The following is an 18299-nucleotide window of genomic DNA, read 5'->3' as shown; positions in this document are numbered from 1 at the left end:
AAAGTGTATAATATGATAAATGTTGACATTTGTGTTTATCTGTGAAATCGTCACCAAATCAAGATAATGAGCATGCCCACTACCCCAGAAGTTACCTCTTCTCAGTTGTCACCCTCCTCTCACCCCTCCCCACCCTGCCGTCCCCCGCAGCCATTGGTCTGCTTTCTGTCACTGTACAACTGTACCAAAGTTTCTCTTTTCTGGAGTTTCCTGTAAAGGAAACCGTAGAGAGTGTGTGTGCCCTTTTGTTGTCTGGCCTTTCCCACTCAGCATAGTTTTTGTGGGATGCACCCATGCTCTGTTTGTGTGTTGGAGTTCATTTCTTTAGATGCCAAATGATGCTCTAGTGTGTGGATGTGCCCCCATTTGTCCATTCACCTGTTGACGACATGTAGGGTGTTTCCAGCGTTTGACCAGTACATATAAAGCTGCTGGTACCTTTGTGTGGGGATCTCAGTGTGGACGTATGCACTTATTTCTGTCAAGGTGTAATTCACACTTTTGAGGTATAAAAAATGGTATGAGTTTTGACCAAATGTAGTTGGTCGGGAGACCACCACCACAATCAAGATATGGAATATTTATTTCATTACAGAAAATTCCCTCACCTCCCTTTATAGTCAATCCCCTTTCCCCCCTTCCAGGCCCTGGCAACTCCTGATCTAGTTTCTGTCTGTGTCGTTCCATCTGTTCTGGAGCGTCATGTAAGTGGAATCACAGAGCGTGTGCCTGTTCGTTTCGGGTTCCTTCCACTTAGCGTGCTGCCTTTGAGATTCATCCATGTTGTATGTATCAGTGGTTGATTCCTCGTACTGCTGGGGAATACTCCGTTGTATGGATGTCCGACCATTTGTTTATCCATTGACCAGTTGCTAGACATCTGGGTTGTTTCCCGGTTTTGGCAATTCTGAATAAAGCTGACATAAACATTCTTATTTTAGAAAAAGCAAAACAAGAGAGACGTATATGTTCTGACAGGGAGATATCTGCAAGTGAGAAAAAAGCAAGTTCCAAACAGTATATATAGTGTGGTCCCGTCTTTGGTACTAAATAGATGAATGAATTTACAAATTGTATCTTATATTTTCTTATTTATCTGGGGCAAATATAGTACCTGCCTGATAGGGTTTAGTGAAGATTAAATACTATGTGAAGTGCCTAAAACAGTGACTAGAACATAGTAAGCCCTCTGTGTGGTAGCTATTATTACTACTATGCTTATTTTAATAGCTCTTAGGAGATTGCTTGCCATTATTATTGTATATAACTAAAGTGATTATAACTGTGGACTTTTATAGCAGAAACTCTAGAAAAATATAATCCAGCCTATTAGCAGGGGTTGCCTTTGGAGAGTTGAAATAAGGGGAGGGGTTAACTTTTGCCCTAAAACTTCAACTGCTTCTATTTTAGTTTTTAACAACAACAAAAAAATGTTTTTAATAATACTGTTGATTTTGACTAATTTCTTTTTAATTAAAATGTTTAATTCAAGTAATCTGCATACTTGGCTTAGAAGACGTAGCAGTACCTAGCAACTACTCCAGGCCTCTTTCCCTGGCCTGCCCTCAGGGACGCCCACTTCCTTAAAAAGTCCTTTTTATGGGGCTTCCCTGGTGGCGCAGTGGTTGAGAGTCTGCCTGCCGATGCAGGGGACGCGGGTTCATGCCCCGGTCCGGGAAGATCCCACATGCCGCGGAGCGGCTGGGCCTGTGAGCCATGGCTGCGGAGCCTGTGCTCCGCAATGGGAGAGGCCACAACAGTGAGAGGCCCGCGTACCGAAAAAAAATAGTCATTTTTATTATGGACAATTTCAAACATACACAAAAGTCAAGAAAAGAATATAAGGAATCTCCATTCGTCCATCCCATCAGTTATCAACATCATGCTTTTCTTATTTCTTTTGCAACCCCCAAACCATTTTTGTCTGTGTATTTTCAAGCAAATCCCAGATATTGTTATTTCACCCATAGAATTTAGTTTTCTTAATTACTTATTATCATTTAATACCCATTTCATATTTACATGTCCCAAATTGTCTCAAAAATTACTTTTTAAAGTTGGTTCGTTTGAAACCAGATGCAAGCAAGGTGACATGTTTCTGAAGACTTCGGTTCTCTCACTGCGCCCCTCCCCCCTTCTTTCTGCCTGGCATTGCATTTTTGCATAAAGTGGGTCGCTTCTGTGGTAGACTCACGTGCTGGATTTTCCTTATTGCATCTTGTTGCATCCTTAACTTGTTTCTCTGTTCCCCCTGTTTCCTGTGCCCTGGTTGTCAGCCCTTGAGACTTGATTAGAATCATGGTGTAGGTGGTTCTGTGTACTTCCTTTTGCATCACAGCCTGAGGAGTGCGGCAGACTGCCCTCCTTTCAGTACTAAGATTCATCAGGGTTCAGGTGGAGTTGCTGAGTCCCTCCATTACTAAGTTCCCCGTCACTCTGCCTCCGAGTGTTCTTGATGGAGGATGGCATCTTGTGATGGCAGTTACTGAGTAAGACCCAGGATTTCATGGGCGGTAGTCAAGTGGGGAGCATCTTCTTACACCGTTCTTTCAGGGCAATCACTATGCACAGTTTCTCATTTGTTGCAGGTGGTGGTAACCTCCATATCCGTAAATAATACGCTTCTATTCTTATTTACAGATTTGTCAACTTTAAATACCATTACACTTTTTTTAAAAATAAATTTTATTTATTTAATTTTGGCTGCGTTGGGTCTTCGTTGCTGCATGTGGGTTTTCTCTAGTTGCAGCGAGCAGTGGCTCCTCTTAGTTGAGGTGCCCGGGCTTCTCATTGCGGTGGCTTCTCTTGTTGCAGAGTGCGGGCTCTAGGCGTGCGGGCTTCAGTAGTTGTTGCGCGTGGGCTCAGTAGCTGTGGCTCACGGGCTCTAGAGTGCAGGCTCAGTAGTTGTGGCGCACGGGCTTAGTTGCTCCGCGGCGTGTGGGATCTTCCCGGACCAGGGCTCGAACCCGTGTCCCCTGCATTGGCAGGCGGGTTCTTAACCACTGTGCCACCAGGGGTGTCCCACCATTACACTTTTTAAAAATATAAACATTTAAAAAGACAGAGCTCACATGAAAGAATCGTGCAAAAGGGCATTTAAAAATGAACCCCTTGCCAGTTTTAGGTTTTCAGTCTACAGGTACTGAGTTATTGATGGTGTCAGGTGTCTAGGTATTTTTCGGATCCTTAGAAAGCCCATTTTCTCAATTGGGAAACTGAGGCAGAGTGGGGACTATTTTGTTTTGGTCTTGAAGCAAATATCACAACCCATGTCTGATAATCTCTGATAATATTTTACTCTGAATTATAACTATTTGTATACAAAGCTGTATGAAGCAATAAAAATTTAGTTTTACATTTAATGAATCACTTCTATTAAAAATAATAAAATTACACAAAAAGGAAGAAACTTAACCAGAAAATAAATTAGCTTGTACAATATGTGAAAACATTTGTAAGGAACTTACTATCTGCCAGGTACTGTTCTTGGTGTTGGGGATACAAAGTTAAAGTTATTAATGCTCCTGGAGCTTTCATTCTAGGGGAGGAGAACAAAGGATATTTAAGTAAATGAAAGTATGTGTCGTTCCAGGCCAGTGGTAAGTGCTATGAAGAAATGTGAAGTAATGTTAGGGGACAGAGTGAAAGAGTTGGAGGAGGGCTGTTTTAGGTCAGGGAAAGCTTCTTGGTGTAGGTAACATCAGAGCAGAGACCCAAATGAAGGGAGGGACCAGGACATGATAAAGCTCAAGGGAGGGGCATTGTAGACAGAGAGAAGAATAAGTGCAAAGGCCCTGAGGCAGGATGAGTTTAGGGGCTTCCAAGATAGAAGGAGGAGACAGAGTGGCTGAGTACAGTGAGCTAGAAGGACAGAGGGAGGAGAGGAGATGGGATAGGTCTGCAGGGGCCAGATTGTCACAAAATCTGGGGTTTCTGAAGGGCATAGTTAACAGATGGGGACGTATTATAGGAGGTCAGGAACTGTTGGTGTTAAAAACAAACACACAGGGCTTCCCTGGTGGCGCAGTGGTTAAGAATCCGCCTGCCAATGCAGGGGACACGGGTTCGAGCCCTGGTTCCGGAAGATCTCATATGCCGCGGAGCAAGTAAGCCCGTGAGCCACAACTACTGAGCCCGCACTGTACAGCCTGCGAGCCCAACTACTGAAACCCGTGCGCCTAGAGCCCGTGCTCTGCAACAAGAGAAGCCACCACAATGAAAAGCCTGCGCAACGCAAGGAATAGAAGTCCCCGCTCGCCACAACTAGAGAAAGCCCGCGCACAGCAACGAAGACCCAGCGCAGCCAAAAATAAATAAATAAAATAAGTAAATTTATTAAAACACACACACACAAAAAAACCCTTTTATTTTTCCAAATATAACTGCAAAACAGGCTTGTAGAACATTTAGTAAATATAGGAAAATATAGAAAACAAAATAGAAATCATTCTTGGAGATGACTACCGTTAATATTTTACACCCTGCCCCCTGGTATTTATTCTATATATGTATATATACACACAGTTTATATTATTTATATTTAAATATATATTTATATTTTATATTATTTATAACATGGATTTTCAATTTTTGCATTTTATATAGCATGAAATATTACACAATATTTTTATATAATGCATGTAGCATATAACATATAAAGTGCATTGAAATATTTCTGTATAAATATTTTATATAGTTATTTAAAGTATTATATATTATATATAAATATATATTATATATTGTATGTTATATATAGTTATATAAAATGTTTTATGTAGTTATATGTGTAACCATATAAAATACTGTATATCTATGAAATATCATTACAAATACATATATCTAAAACATATTGTTTAAAGTATACAATATTTTATATATAAATATGTATATATGTAGAATATACATGGAAAATTTATATATAAATATTATAGTGTTTACATAAATAAATATACCACAAATATTAAAAAATACATATAAATGTTTCATTTTTTTAACATCTCATATGTTAATGTATGATAGATTAATGCACTATATACTATATCAATCAATATTATACATAATTATATTACATATTAATTTCCTATATTTAATATATTTAATCAGTACAAGTAATATATTTGTAACCTATTTATGTAAGTAGGTTTATATTTATATAAGTTGCAAATAAGTAAATATATACATGTGCAATGTAATATATAATTTGTACTATACAAATGTACTTATATAGTAATATATTTATTATTATTTATACAGCATATCTTCTGTTTTAGGAATAGTTCAGATTTCTGCTTTCTAAGTAGCATAAAATATTGTAACATGTAAATACAGAATTTAAAATATAAAAATATACATAATATTATATATAGTACATCTCCTATTAAATATACATGGGTCAGAATCCTACATCCTAAAATGTTTATTTTGTATCATGAGAGATTTTTCCTGTAAATGTTATTAATAAGATGAATTATTGGTGTAAGTAAAGTGCTCATCACGTAGTAAGTACTATATAAATGGTAGCTGTTATTACTATTAATTATCACTAATAGACTATTGAATGTTGATTGTGTCAAGTATCACACTTTATCACACTTTATGCTTTAGATGCCCTTGTCATTTAATTTTTGTGTTAGTCCTATTATCCCCATTTTCCTGATGAAGCAACCCAAGACCCCCCTGCCTGACGGGGCTTATGAGTGTGGTATGGAATGCCCTGTACATGTGGGGAATTTAGCAGTTCTCCAGTTCTGCCGTTTTACTCGGTCCTGGGATCCTTGCAGTTAGTTTTAAAAACACTGTTGGTTTTCTGAGTGTTTGCCGCTCTCGTGCAATCCTGGAGGCGGGTGGGGCACGTGTGGTTAGACTCCACACCCCTGCAGCTCACACGGGGGGTGTTTCCACTCTTCTTCCCACAGAAGGATTTACTCCTCAGTGAAATTCCCAGCAGCACCACACGGCTCTGCTCCAGTAAGACAGATGTGGAGAAAGTGATGGCCAAGGAGATCTGCCAGAATTACCTGGAGAAGAGAGCAGGGAGGCTGCCAGAGGCCTGCGCCGAGGCCTTGGCCATGGCCACCTGCCTCTGCCTGCGGAGGCGCAACGCCAGCCTGGCGGAGGTGAGCCTCACGTTCAGCCTTCCCGCAGCGATGAGCCCTGTCCTGCGTCAGCAGGGCCTCGGTTCCCCGGCTGCATGAGTCTGCTTTACCAGGGGCTCTGTCACGACCCCTTTACCGATGCCTTTACCGAGAAGTGATTTCAGACACCAGGGCCATATTTGTTTGCAAACAGCAGTATCTGCTGGAGCTCCCGGCAGCCAAGCTGGAGTGTGGTCCTGAGGGTGCCCAGGACCACACCCTCGGATATAACAGAAGTCCGCCTGCTTTCTCTGAACGGGCTTTATTTCTCCTCCTCTCTGTAGGCCCCTTCTCATTCCCTCCATCCTCTTGGTCAGGGGATACAGCCGTATTATTCATTTACATGTCATGGTTCTGTCTTCACCGAGCGGCCCAATTCCAACCTCTTAGTGAGAGAAACTGATTGGCTTAGCTAGGGTCAGGTGTCTACCTGTTGGCCTATCAGGTAAGGTGGGGGTCCAGTATATAAACCCGGTGGCCAGGGGGTCAAGCCTGGAAGGTGGAAGGGCCAGGTTCCAGAGAAAGGGATCATTCTTTAACCCATGGACTAGGCAGACATCAACCACCACAGAGGATAAAACATTTTCCTATGGACAGGATATGCAGAGGGGGTTTCCATGGTAACAGGTGTAAATTTGGGCACCAACTTTACTAGGCCTTTCTAAGTACAAAATAACTGCCTGAGAGGGCTCATAGAGATCATCCCACGGAGTGATTCAAGGGGTGTCTGACAGAGAGGGGCTCCTTGGGAAGAGGCAGGAAGAGGGCTGTGGATGGCTGCAGGCCCCACCCTTGACTCCAACCAGACATCCACTGTCACTTCTCATAATTGTATTGGGTTCTCAGTATTTTATCTGAGGAAAGGGTTTGGTAGCTGAAAAAAAAAAAATCTTCAAACACCACTGTTAGGGCTTCCCTGGTGGCCCAGTGGTTGAGAGTCCGCCTGCCGATGCAGGGGACACGGGTTCGTGCCCCGGTTCAGGAAGATCCCACGTGCCGCGGAGCGGCTGGGCCCGTGAGCCATGGCTGCTGAGCCTGCGCGTCCGGAGCCTGTGCTCCGCAACAGGAGAGGCCACAGCAGTGAGAGGCCTGCGTACTGCAAAACAACAATAACAACAAAAAAAACCACCACTGCTATAGCCCAACCCTCCCCTTTTACAGATGGAGATGTTGAGGCCAAGAGAAGGAGAGATGAGGCCAGAGGGAGTTTCTGTCAGAGCCCTCTGGACTCCTGGCTCAGCCCCAGCTCTACCCTCTTGCACCAGGACATGGCAGGAGCTAGAGACCAAGTCACCGCTCTCAGTGTAGGCTGTGCTCCAGCTGCCCGTGTGCCACAGTGTTCAGTCACTCATTCAGCAGTGGTGTGCTGGGCCCCGGGGATATATCGGGGAACAAGGCAGGCCCAGTTCCACTTTCCTGGAGTTCACAGACATTGTGCAGTAACCATCTGGTGAGCGCTGGTGTAGCATATTACGGGGTCCCCACCCAGGACTTTCCCAAGGAAGTGATGTGTAAGCAGATGAAGAGCAACCGAAGCAGAAGGAACAATTCATGCAAATAGCCTGAGTTGAGAGAGAGCTTAGAAGGTCAAGGGCCTGGAATAAGGTCAGAGTGGCTAGAACACAGAGTACCTGGGGCAGAGTGGCTTGTGATGAGGCTGCTGGGGAAGGAGGAGCCCGACAACAGAGGGCTTTGCAGCCACAGTCAGGATTTTGAGGAAGTCACTGGGGGTATTAAGTAGGGGCAGGACATAATCAGACTTATGTTTTAAAAAGATCTCTCTCCCTCAACCACTTATTCTTTCATTCCTTCATTCATTTTACTCTTTTGTTCAGTGCATCACTTAAAGTACATTCAAAGAAGCTGCTATAATGAGGAGACTCCAAGTGAGATAAAAGTTTGTTCTGTTTAGCTCAACAGTTTGAATGTAGGCAGTCCAGAGCTGATGTCGCAGTGCCGCAGTATTGGGGGTTTGGGCTCCTGTATTGTTGCTCTGCTACCCTTATCATGTGACTTCCACTTCGGAATCCAAAAGGGCTGCTCTGGCTCAGGCCATCACATCTGCATTCCAGCCACTGAAAGGGGGTTAAAAAGGAGAACATATACCCTTCCTCGTAAGGGTGTGACCTGGAAATGCACATATCACTTCTTCTCCCATAGGCCAGAACCTAGGCCAGAACCTAGTTATGTAGTTTTGTAGTTTTTAGCTTGGCAAGTATTTATTGGGCATATATTGTGGAGATTTATCTCAAAAGGTGACATTTGAACTGGGCCTTGAAGCATGAGGAAGCATTTGCTATGTAGAATAAAGGGGATAGGGTACTTTCATATACAAAGAGGAATGAAAATGGTCATTGTCCGCAGTATTTCACAACCAAGCTAGGAAGTTGAGAGGTCAGTAGGGTCATGGCCTTGAAGAGAAGCAGACTTGGGTTTAGTGGTCAGCTCTGCCACTCACTGACTGGGTGACCTTAGGCAGGGAACTTAACCTCTCTGATCTTTTAATTTTTTATTTCTAAAAAGTCATTTACATTATGTGTCAAATGTGCTTTGTAAACTGCAAGGCACTGAGCAAATGAAATTTGTTATTTTTACTAAGGGTAGGTTTGTGTGCCGTTTATGTGTGTGTGTGTGTGTGTGTGTAAAGAAGAAATATTCCTTCCCTGCCTGCCTCTAATTTTACTAACCTCTCTAACCAGAAAAGCCCTCAAGGGCAATATCTATATTACTTAGGGCATTTCTAGCTGAAAGTGATAGAAACTCAACTCGAATTACTAGATTCGACCCACAGACACACACGTAACCACGTAACAGAGAAGGAAGCAGGGAGCCTATGAATGAGAGGATGAGTGATTTATTGCTCATTTAACCAAACTGCAGGCAGCATAGGTATTGCTGGGGCAGCTAGACCCAGGGTCTCAACCAGCAAAAGTACAAATATCTGTATCTCTGTGCCTGTGGCGCGTTCTCTCTCTTCCCCAAGGTGTGTGGCTCTGTGGCTGCTGTGGAAGAGCAGCTGAGAGGTCAGGAGACGTCGCTCCCTTGGAGTGGTCTTTCCGAGTGCACAGGCTCTTCCTCCAATACCCCAGAAGAAACGGACGACGTGGACAATTCCAGCTTCGAAGCCTCCTGCTGCATGAGGGAGGCACCCTGGGCTGGGGCTGCCTACTCGCCTCCCCGCCCAGCGGATGGAGAAAGCGAGCTGCCGGCTGGTGGGGCAGTGGAAGCTGACTCCTCCTCTGAGGCCTGCGCCAGTGCAGAACCTCCCCAGGATGGTAAGCGTGGGATCTGAGTCCTTATACACTCTCATTTATGTCCCCAATTCCGTCTATCATTTATTCCTTCTCTCACGCATTCACGCGTTCATTTGCTTATCCAGCTGTTCACTTGCCAGCTGGCCGCGCCAAGAGAGTCATCCTCCTTCTCCCCCGGCCCCCGATGTCAAGTCCCTCACTCAGTCCTGTCCACTGACCTAAATATCCCTCCGCTCCATTTGCTTCCCTGCATTGCCCGTCCCCGTCCCCCTACCCCTCATCTAAGCTACTCTCCTCTTGCTGGATGAGCGCACAGCCTCCCTGTGGCCTCCCTGATCTGCTCTAGCCCCTCACCAGTTCTTCATCCAGGGGCCAGCCAGAGTGGTTTTTAAAAACAACTCATGTCACTCCTCATTTAAAGCCCTTCTGTGGTTCCCCATTGCACTTAGAGACCAAGTAAAAACTCTCCCTTGGGACCAGCAAAGCCCCTTGTGGTCTGTCACCGGCCGCCTCTCTATCCTCACTTCACACCTTGCCAGCTGCTTCCAAAGATAGCTTCTATTTCTGACCCTGGGGTCCAAACACACCAGGTTTCCTTCTGAAATAAAAATTCGGAAGGCCTTTACAATTCAGTGTCCTCATCCCCTGGTAAACGTGGCTCTGTGAATGTCTCAGGCTCTGACCTTTCCTGTTGTTCCTCCTCCCACATGGAGGTGAGTGGAAGAAGAGAGAGAGAGTGTAAGCTTCATTCTAACATTGCCCCCCACCCCCAGGGGAGAAGCAGGGAAGCCCTTCCTCTCTGAAAGGTGGCGGCAGGTGACAGGCCTTCCCTGAAAAGGCAGAAGCAATGACAATGCTCATTCCACTCAGGGCCTGATTCAGAAGTCTGATTTAAGTGAAAAACTCTGACCAAGTCTGACTTTCTAAGAATTATAACAACTGTTTCCAAATACCTTTTGTTCAAGTTCTTTACTTTCCATTGAATGTCAGCTACAGAGACTTCGTGGAAAATTGAGATCAATGAGGCCAAAAAGAAACTGATGGAGAATATCCGGCTCTACAAAGAAGAGAAACTGGATAGCATTGAGCTTTTTGGCCCTTGATGACTCGAACATAGCTGAGGACCCTCGTCCTCCATCGGAAAAATGAACGTCAATCGAGAAAAAGGTCTAAGGAAGAATCAAGATCTCCCAGGAAACACCAAACATCAGCTTCCCTTGGGTGGCGGCAGAGACACTTCCATTTTACCAGAGTGAGTTAGGGGAGACGGGACCTCAGCTTTCAGAGACACAGAAATCCATGATGTCCTCTTCCTTTCTGAGATTCGTCAATCAGAGCTCTGGGTTATCAGGAGACTGAAGGGGAAACCCTGATACACGAGCCCAGGATGTGGGCGATTTTGTGGTTCCGCGGAGCATGTGACGATAACCACCCCTATAGATGCCATTGCCTGGCTCTCACCCTTGACAAACCGATTGAGCATTCTGAGCGCTGATGGAACTTTCCAAAGCTAAGATCTCTGGGTAATATTTGCTACCAACCGCCTGCAAACTTCCATGACCTTTACATGAAAGACTTTCAACTTGTGTCCCATTTCGGTTCTTCACTCCCTCGTCAAGGTCTCAAGTTTTACAAATGCCAGACAGCTGGCAGAAGGCTCTGGAGGTTTTCTGCTTTCTCTTTCAGAAATATTGCAGCCCACAGATATTTATTTAATGCCCACTCTGCACCTTTATCCTCCCATTCCACTAATGCTAATATTTTAAATAGAGTTTTTATTTAGAGAGTATGTATTATTTATGGCGGTAGATAAAGAACCAGGAGAACTAGGTTCATGTTTGATTCTGCTGCTAATTTAATTTCTGGAACCTCAGTTTCCTTGTAAGTAACATGCATTCATCCTCCCTCCCTGGGCTGTTGGGGAGGAATGGGTGAGACATGGCTACAGAAATACTTTGAAAATGCACTTGTCCTGTTTTGTTAAATAAATTTTTGAAAAGACATTAAGTGTTTATTTTTGTCATGTACCTAACATTTATTGCAGTGGGTATATTTCTGAAAAGTCACGTTGCAAGTCTTTTTAAATTCAGCGTGTCCTATTTTATTTTTATTTTTTAATAAATTTATTTTATTTATTGATTTTTGGCTGTGTTGGGTCTTCGTTGCTGCGTGTGGGCTTTCTCTAGTTGCGGTGAGTGGCGGCTACTCTTCGTTGAGGTGCGCGGGCTTCTCATTGCGGTGGCTTTTCTTGTTGCGGAGCACGGGCTCTAGGCGCGCGGGCTTCAGTAGTTGTGGCTCGCGGGCTTAGTTGCTCTGCGGCATGTGGGATCTTCCCGGACCAGGGCTCGAACCCATATCCCCTGCATTGGCAGGTGGATTCTTAACCACTGAGCCACCAGGGAAGCCCTTATTTTTATTTATTTATTTATTTTTGGTTGCGTTGGGTCTTCGTTGCTGCACACAGGCTTCAGTAGTTGTGGCGCTTGGGCTCAGTAGTTGTGACTTGCAGGCTTAGTAGTGTGGCGCATGGGCTTAGTTGCTCCACGGCATGTGGGATCTTTCTGGACCACGGATCAAACCCGTGTCCCCTGCATTGGCAGGTGGATTCTTAACCACTGTGCCACCAGGGAAGTCCCACCCTTGTCTTAAACTCTGGTGGCTGTGAGGATTCAACCAGAGTCCGTGTTATGTGCCCTGAATATGACCTGGCGTGTGGTAATCACCTTAAAATTATGAGCAGTATGTTTCCAAAGTGTTTTGAGCAATACAGGACAGTTGCCAATTGGGTAATATTACCCAGACAGATTTGCATTTCTAGACCAGGGCTTCACAAATTTCCGAAGAGGTCAGAGAACCACTTTGAGAATCTATGAAAGCTTTGGACCTTCTTCCTCCAGCAAGCTGTAAATTCATACATACACAATTCTGTATATGAATTCCAGGGGTTCATGAGCACCAAGGTGTCTTTCCATGAATTCCTAGAGGGAACGCCTGACTGTTTTTAAGTTAATAGATGCACACAGCAACAAACAAAAAACCCAAACAGTACAAAAGATTACATGGGGGATTCCCCACTGGGATCTTAGTTCCCTCATTTCTTCTTCTCAGAGGCAACAGCTGTTACTAGTTTGGGGATTCTTCCAGAGATGATAAAAAAAATGTTTTTAAAAAATCTTTGTGCTCAACTTCATTAGTTATTAGGGAAATGAAAATCAAAACCACCATACAGAGAGACACCCCTGGGGGAAAAATATCTTCTAAAGAGATTTCTGAGAATGACCGGAAATTCCAATTAAAATGAGATGGATTTATTTTGACAAATATTGCAATATTAACAACATTTCTCTGAATGTGGGTACTACTAAGAGCATTCCAGTGACTTTATCATGTATGTTAAAAATTAAACATTTGTCATCTGTTTTGTCATTTCTATCAGGTATCTAAAATAAATTTTATTAGGTATTAGAAAAAATCGAAACCACAATGAAATAACCACTCACACCTGCTTGGATGGCTGGAATAGAAAAGACAGACAAAAACAAGCGCTGGGGCTTCCCTGGTGGCGCAGTGGTTGAGAGTCTGCCTGCCGATGCAGGGGACACGGGTTCATGCCCCGGTCTGGGAAGATCCCACATGCCATGGAGTGGCTGGGCCCGTGAGCTATGGCCGCTGAGCCTGCGCGTCCGGAGCCTGTGCTCCGCAACGGGAGAGGCCACAACAGTGAGAGGCCCGTGTACCAAAAAAACAAACAAACAAACAAACAAAAAAACAAGCGCTGGCAGGGTTGTAGAGAAATTGGAACCCTTATACATTGTTGGTGGGGTTGTAAAATGGCCAGCCACTTTGGAAAAGTTGGAAAAGTTAAACATAGTTTCCATATGACCCAGCAATTCCACTCTAGGTATCTACCTAAGAGAAATGAAAACATATTCATACAAAAACTTACACACCAGTGTTCATAGCAGCAATATTCATAATAGCCAAAAGGTAGAAACAACCCAAATGTCCATCAAAAGATGAAAACAGAATGTCGTATATCCATACAATGTACTATTATTCAGCCATAAAAAATGAAGTACTGATACATGCTACAACATGGGCAAACTTGAAAAGATAATGCTAAGTAAAAGAAGCCAATCATATATTGTATGATTCCGTTTTTGTGAAATGTCCAGAACAGGCAAATCCATAGAGACAGAAATTAGATGTGTGTGTGTGTGTGTGTGTGTGTGTGTGTGTGTGTGTGTGTGTGTGTATGTGGAGGGGGAGTGGTTTGGGGGGGAAGTGGTAATGATCACAAGATTTTAGGGTGATGAAAAGTTCTAAAATTAGATTATGGTGATAGTTGCACAACTCTAAATGTACTAAAAAAATCATAGAATTATATATCGTTGAACTTTATGGTATGTAAATTATATCTCAATAAAGCAGTTAGAAACACACAAATACAGAGTGGTTACTCTCAGGCATTTAAAAACATTTTATCTCGAGGCTCCACTCGTCTCTCATTTATTATTTTTTTGCTGTACACAGGGTATTTTCATTCAATCTGGAACCTGTGTTTTCTCACATCTTTCTTGGCCATTCTTCCTCAACAGTACTTCTGGAGCACTTCATTCTTTTTGCCGGGTATTCCATTGTATGGTCCTTCTGTAATTTACGCAACTAGCTTCACTTGCTGGGTACTGAGATTGTTTCCATTCTTCCTGCTCCCAATGGTGCTGCCTTCCAAGGAGGTTTCACCAATACGGTGATGTATGGAAGTGCGTTTCCCCACATCCTCAACTACGAAGCATGTTATCACGCTATTTGATCTTTGCTAACCTAATGGGTGAAAACATAATTTTATTTGTACTCTAAATGACTGAAATGGACCCATTTTTTCATATGTTAAAATGAAATCTAACGAATTTCGTGATTTGCTTCGTTCATCAGTTCATTTCCTTTGCCCACTGAAATACCTTATTGCCAGAGTTTTTACATAGTAGGGACATCAGCCCTTTGCCACGTGTTCCAAATGTTTTTCCAAGTTTGTACCTTGTTTTTAACTTTTATATTTTTTGCCAGAAGGATATTTTACATTTTTTGTAGTCTTTTTTATTTTTTCCCCCGTGGTTTCTAATTTCTAATTCCAATTCTGTCATTTTCTGTGTTTTGTCACTTGGTCTCTGTAAATGGAGTGATGATGCTGGTGTGGGTTCGATGAGCGTATCTGGATCTGAAGGCGTCCTGCTAAGGGGGACAGCGCTGAGTGGCAGGGAGCAGCCCTAGGGAACCCGGCTCCCCTTGTCCCCTACCCACACCAACGGCAGGCCTGAGGAACTGCGGCCCGGCCTTAGCTTCGCGCTCTTCGAGCCAACGTGAGTGGCTCCGCCCCGGCTAGCTTCCGACCAATGGACGAGCTTCTTAAGGCGTAGGGTCCCGCCTCCAGACCTCCTGGCCAAAAGGAAAGCTCCGTCTTGCTTGGAGTCCCGTCCCTTGCCGATTTGACCAATAAGCGCCCTCCCTTCAGCGCAGGACCCGCCTCCTCCGCCCGCCCGGCTGCAGACCTCACTGCTCATTCCGGTAGGCGGGCGCAGCGGCGGCCGGTGTGGTCAGAACTCGGGCGGAGGCAGGGCCGGTGCCGCAGGACTGGGGCGGGCGGCGAGCGGGCGGCCAGGGCAGGGCGTCAGGCCGGTGCAGACTGCGGGGCCGACGTTCGGGCCGCGGGAGCAGGAACGGAAGGCGGGGCGGGGCGGACCCGGGAGGAGGCGGACTGGGGCGCCACCGGCTTCTGAGGGGCGGCTCGCCCCCTTCCGGCCCGGGGCTGGTCGGCGGGGCCGCGGGGGCAGGGCGGGCTGCGTGCCGGGTCTGGCCCTGCTCTGCGGCCCGCGCTCGGCGTTTCGGGCCTCCGGGCCCCTCCGGGCCGCGCGTCCGCCCAGGGACTGCGGGTCTGGCCTCCAGGTGTGGACCTAACAGCGCCCTGTAGCCTTCTTAAGCGCTGACATCTGCGAAGGGCTTTGTATTGTAAACTCAGTCAGAGCGCGTCGTAGTCCCGGAAGCGCTTTGACATCCCCGAAGTAGCGCTGTGCAAACTGAAGCGCTTGGTAATCGCGGAAGCACGTTGTGGGCTCGGAAACCAAATCGAACGAAGCCTTTGGTAAATCCTGGGACCTTCTGGACTTCTCCGAAGCGCTTTGGAATCGCAGACATTCGAAGCGCTTTGACATCTCTGAAACCTTGAGCACTGTGATGGGCAGTGGAAAGAAGGGGGAAAGGTCAGTGAAGCCAGCCCCTGGCTCTGACCTACTGGCCTGCCCTCCCTCGGGGAGTCCCGGGATAGCGGGAGGCTGAGGAGGGGCAGCTATAGCAGGAGTGGTGGTGGATTCCCGGCCCCCTCTTCACCTTGCAGGTGCCCATGGCGTCGGAGAGGCGCAAGGTCAAGTACCAGTGGAGCAGCCCTTCGGAGCGGAGTTCCCGCAAGCGCAGCTGCCTCCGGGAGCCCAGTGATGTGGCCCCCTCCAGCCGGCCAGCTCACAGCTCTGTGTCGCGTTCAGGAGGGGCCAGCAGCCCCAAGCGCATGAAAACCCAGAAGGAGCATGGTGTGTCCTGGGGCTCATCCCGCCGCAGAAGTTCCTCCTCCTCCTCCCATTCCTCTGGCCCAGGTGTGGGTGGGGCTGTCTCCAAAGGAGGCCTGAATCAGAGCTCAGGAGAGTTCCTTTCGTCAGGGGGATCCCCTCTGTGCCCTGCCAGACCTTCTCTAGAAGAAATGGCTTCTCTCCAGGAGGAAGCCTGCAGCCTTAAGGTAAGTGGCCCCGACTCCTTGCAAACGGTGAAGCCCTTTCCACTTGGCTGGAGATGTTGGAGATGGGAATTTTGGTGAAAGGAAACTAAAAAAAAAAAGACCAGGTCTCTTAAGATCTCTGGGGTTTCCCCAGGGGAGAGCAAAGTGGAAGACGTCAGAGGATGGCCTGAAGGTCGGTGGAGAGGTAGTTTGCAAACTTGGCAGCATTTTGGAACTACTTTAAAATCCTTGCGCCTTCCTGCCACCCTGATGAGGTTATGCTGGGGTGTGGGCGGAGCTGCCAGGTATATATAAATATTCCTCAGGTGCTTGTAACCCACAGTCAGCCCAGATGGAGGCTCGCTGCGCTGGGAGGTAGATGGCGTGCCCCGGAGACACAGATGTATGTTATTTCGGTTGTAAATTTAGGGAATTGTGCCCTGTACTTAGAAGCACAGAACCAAGAAAAAGAATTTGGTTCTTGGTGTGGCTTTTCACCAAGGTTATGGTTTACAGCACGTTGGGGTTTTGCGTGGTGGGGCAGGGTTTATTTTGGAGGTTCAGCGTTTAGTTCCCCGGTGGGAACACACAGGAGGATTTCATAATACTGGGGGGCAGACTGAGGAGTGCTTCATGGAGGAGGTGCAGTTCATCCACTCATTTGTTTTATGTTAACTCTTATTTTTTAATTTTTAAAAATAAATTTATTTGTTTATTTTTGGCTGCGTTGGGTCTTCCTTGTTGCGCGCGGGCTTTCTCTAGTTGCGGGAGCGAGGGCTACCCTTGGTTGTGGTGCACGTGCTTCTCATTGTGCTGGCTTCTGTTGTGGAGCTCGGGGCTCTAGGTGCGCGGGCTCAGTAGTTGTGGCTCACGGGCTTAGTTGCTCCGCAGCATGTGGGATCTTCCCGGACCCGGGATTGAACCCATCTCCCTTGCATTGGCAGGCGAATTCTTAACCACTGCGCCACCAGGGAAGCCCAATTTTATGTTAACTTTTAAAAAAAAAAAAAAAGATTAAGTTTTCTCGCGCGTGCGAGTATGTGTGTGTGTATGTATGTGTGACAAAGTTGATCGTGAGTTTGGAAAGGTTCAGTCTCTTGCAGTCAGTCTGCTGCTTCCAGGTTAGAGGGAGGAGAGGCGCCCTAGTTTATGTTACTGGCTACTGTGTGAGCGTCATCCGTCTCTTTAATCAGGTCTTGAACAGATATTTATCTAGGGCCTGGTTTGTGCCAGGCAGTGTTTGTAGTTGCCTGGGATTTGCTTTCTAGGTTTTGGAGGTCTGGGCCTTCAGAGGTGGGGAGGAGTTCTGTGTGTGAAGGAACGGAGGAAAAGTCTTACTTGGGTGAGATGGGCTGCCCCTAGACAAAGTTATCATAAAAAAAACCCAAACGCAGCTGGAAGGAAAGTAGTTTGTCCTTAAGCCTTTGCTCAGTGGTTTCTTACGTGGAACTGAGAAGTGAGGCTGTATTTAGCTCTGTATCCTCTCTGGCAGGCTGTTGTTTTTAGGCGAAGTGCTCCAGGTGTTTGCAGTGTGGCCCTCACAGTCAGAACTCTTGTGGGCACACTGAGTTTGTTTTTTTGTTCTTTTTGCGGTACGCGGGCCTGTCACTGTTGCGGCCTCTCCCGTCGCGGAGCACAGGCTCTGGACGCACAGGCTCAGCGGCCACGACTCTTGGGCCCAGCCGCTCCGCGGCATGTGGCATCTTCCCGGACCAGGGCACGAACCCGTGTCCCCTGCATCGGCAGGCGGACTCTCAGCCACTGCGCCACCAGGGAAGACCCACGCTGAGTTTTTTAAAAAAATTTAATGGTGAGCTGAAAAGCTTTGTCTTTGACATAAGAATACTGAATATGACTCAAATGTAAATGAGGTAAATATGAGGCTAATTTGATCTTGTCATTAATTCTTGCTGCAGCTTCAGTGGTTCTGGGTACAGGGTGAAACTGTCAGTTGATTAAAAGTAATGGCAATAACAAGATGAGGAGGCAAGGAGGAATCTAGCTTAGTGTCTCAGGTGTGCTGCATCCGCTGCTCAGCTGTCGTGTGGGGCCGGAACTGGAGAGTTGAGGGTGTGGCCTCTCTTCCAGGGTGGTCTAATCCAATCACAGACGCACTTTTCTCTAATTTAGGGCTAATGGGCCTTGTTT

At 46.0% G+C, this 18299-nt stretch overlaps 2 protein-coding genes across 3 annotated transcripts in view; both read left to right on the top strand.

The window, feature by feature from the left end:
• Positions 1-11400, top strand: part of IRAK2 (interleukin 1 receptor associated kinase 2) — a 58193-nt gene extending 46793 nt beyond the window's left edge. The window contains exons 11-13 of the mRNA XM_082848657.1: positions 5916-6116; positions 9118-9409; positions 10379-11400. Of these exons, the coding sequence (XP_082704783.1) occupies positions 5916-6116; positions 9118-9409; positions 10379-10491 (606 nt within the window). The 3' untranslated portion in view covers positions 10492-11400. The remainder of the gene's footprint in view (positions 1-5915; positions 6117-9117; positions 9410-10378) is intronic.
• Positions 11401-15238: 3838 nt separating this feature from the next.
• The window catches only part of TATDN2 (TatD DNase domain containing 2), a 17630-nt gene continuing 14569 nt past the window's right edge, over positions 15239-18299 (top strand). For both annotated transcript variants that reach the window (XR_014326483.1, XM_082847134.1), the window contains exons 1-2: positions 15239-15645; positions 15780-16172. Coding sequence is in view for 1 of the 2 variants with exons in the window: in XM_082847134.1 (XP_082703260.1) it covers positions 15786-16172 (387 nt within the window). In the remaining variant the exon portion in view is untranslated. The remainder of the gene's footprint in view (positions 15646-15779; positions 16173-18299) is intronic.

The sequence above is a fragment of the Leucopleurus acutus genome, assembly GCF_964270905.1.
Source record: "Leucopleurus acutus genome assembly, chromosome: 10".
Classification (NCBI taxonomy): Eukaryota; Metazoa; Chordata; class Mammalia; order Artiodactyla; family Delphinidae; genus Leucopleurus; species Leucopleurus acutus.
Note: the sequence above shows the minus strand (reverse complement) of the source record. Positions and strands in the feature narration are given on the sequence as shown.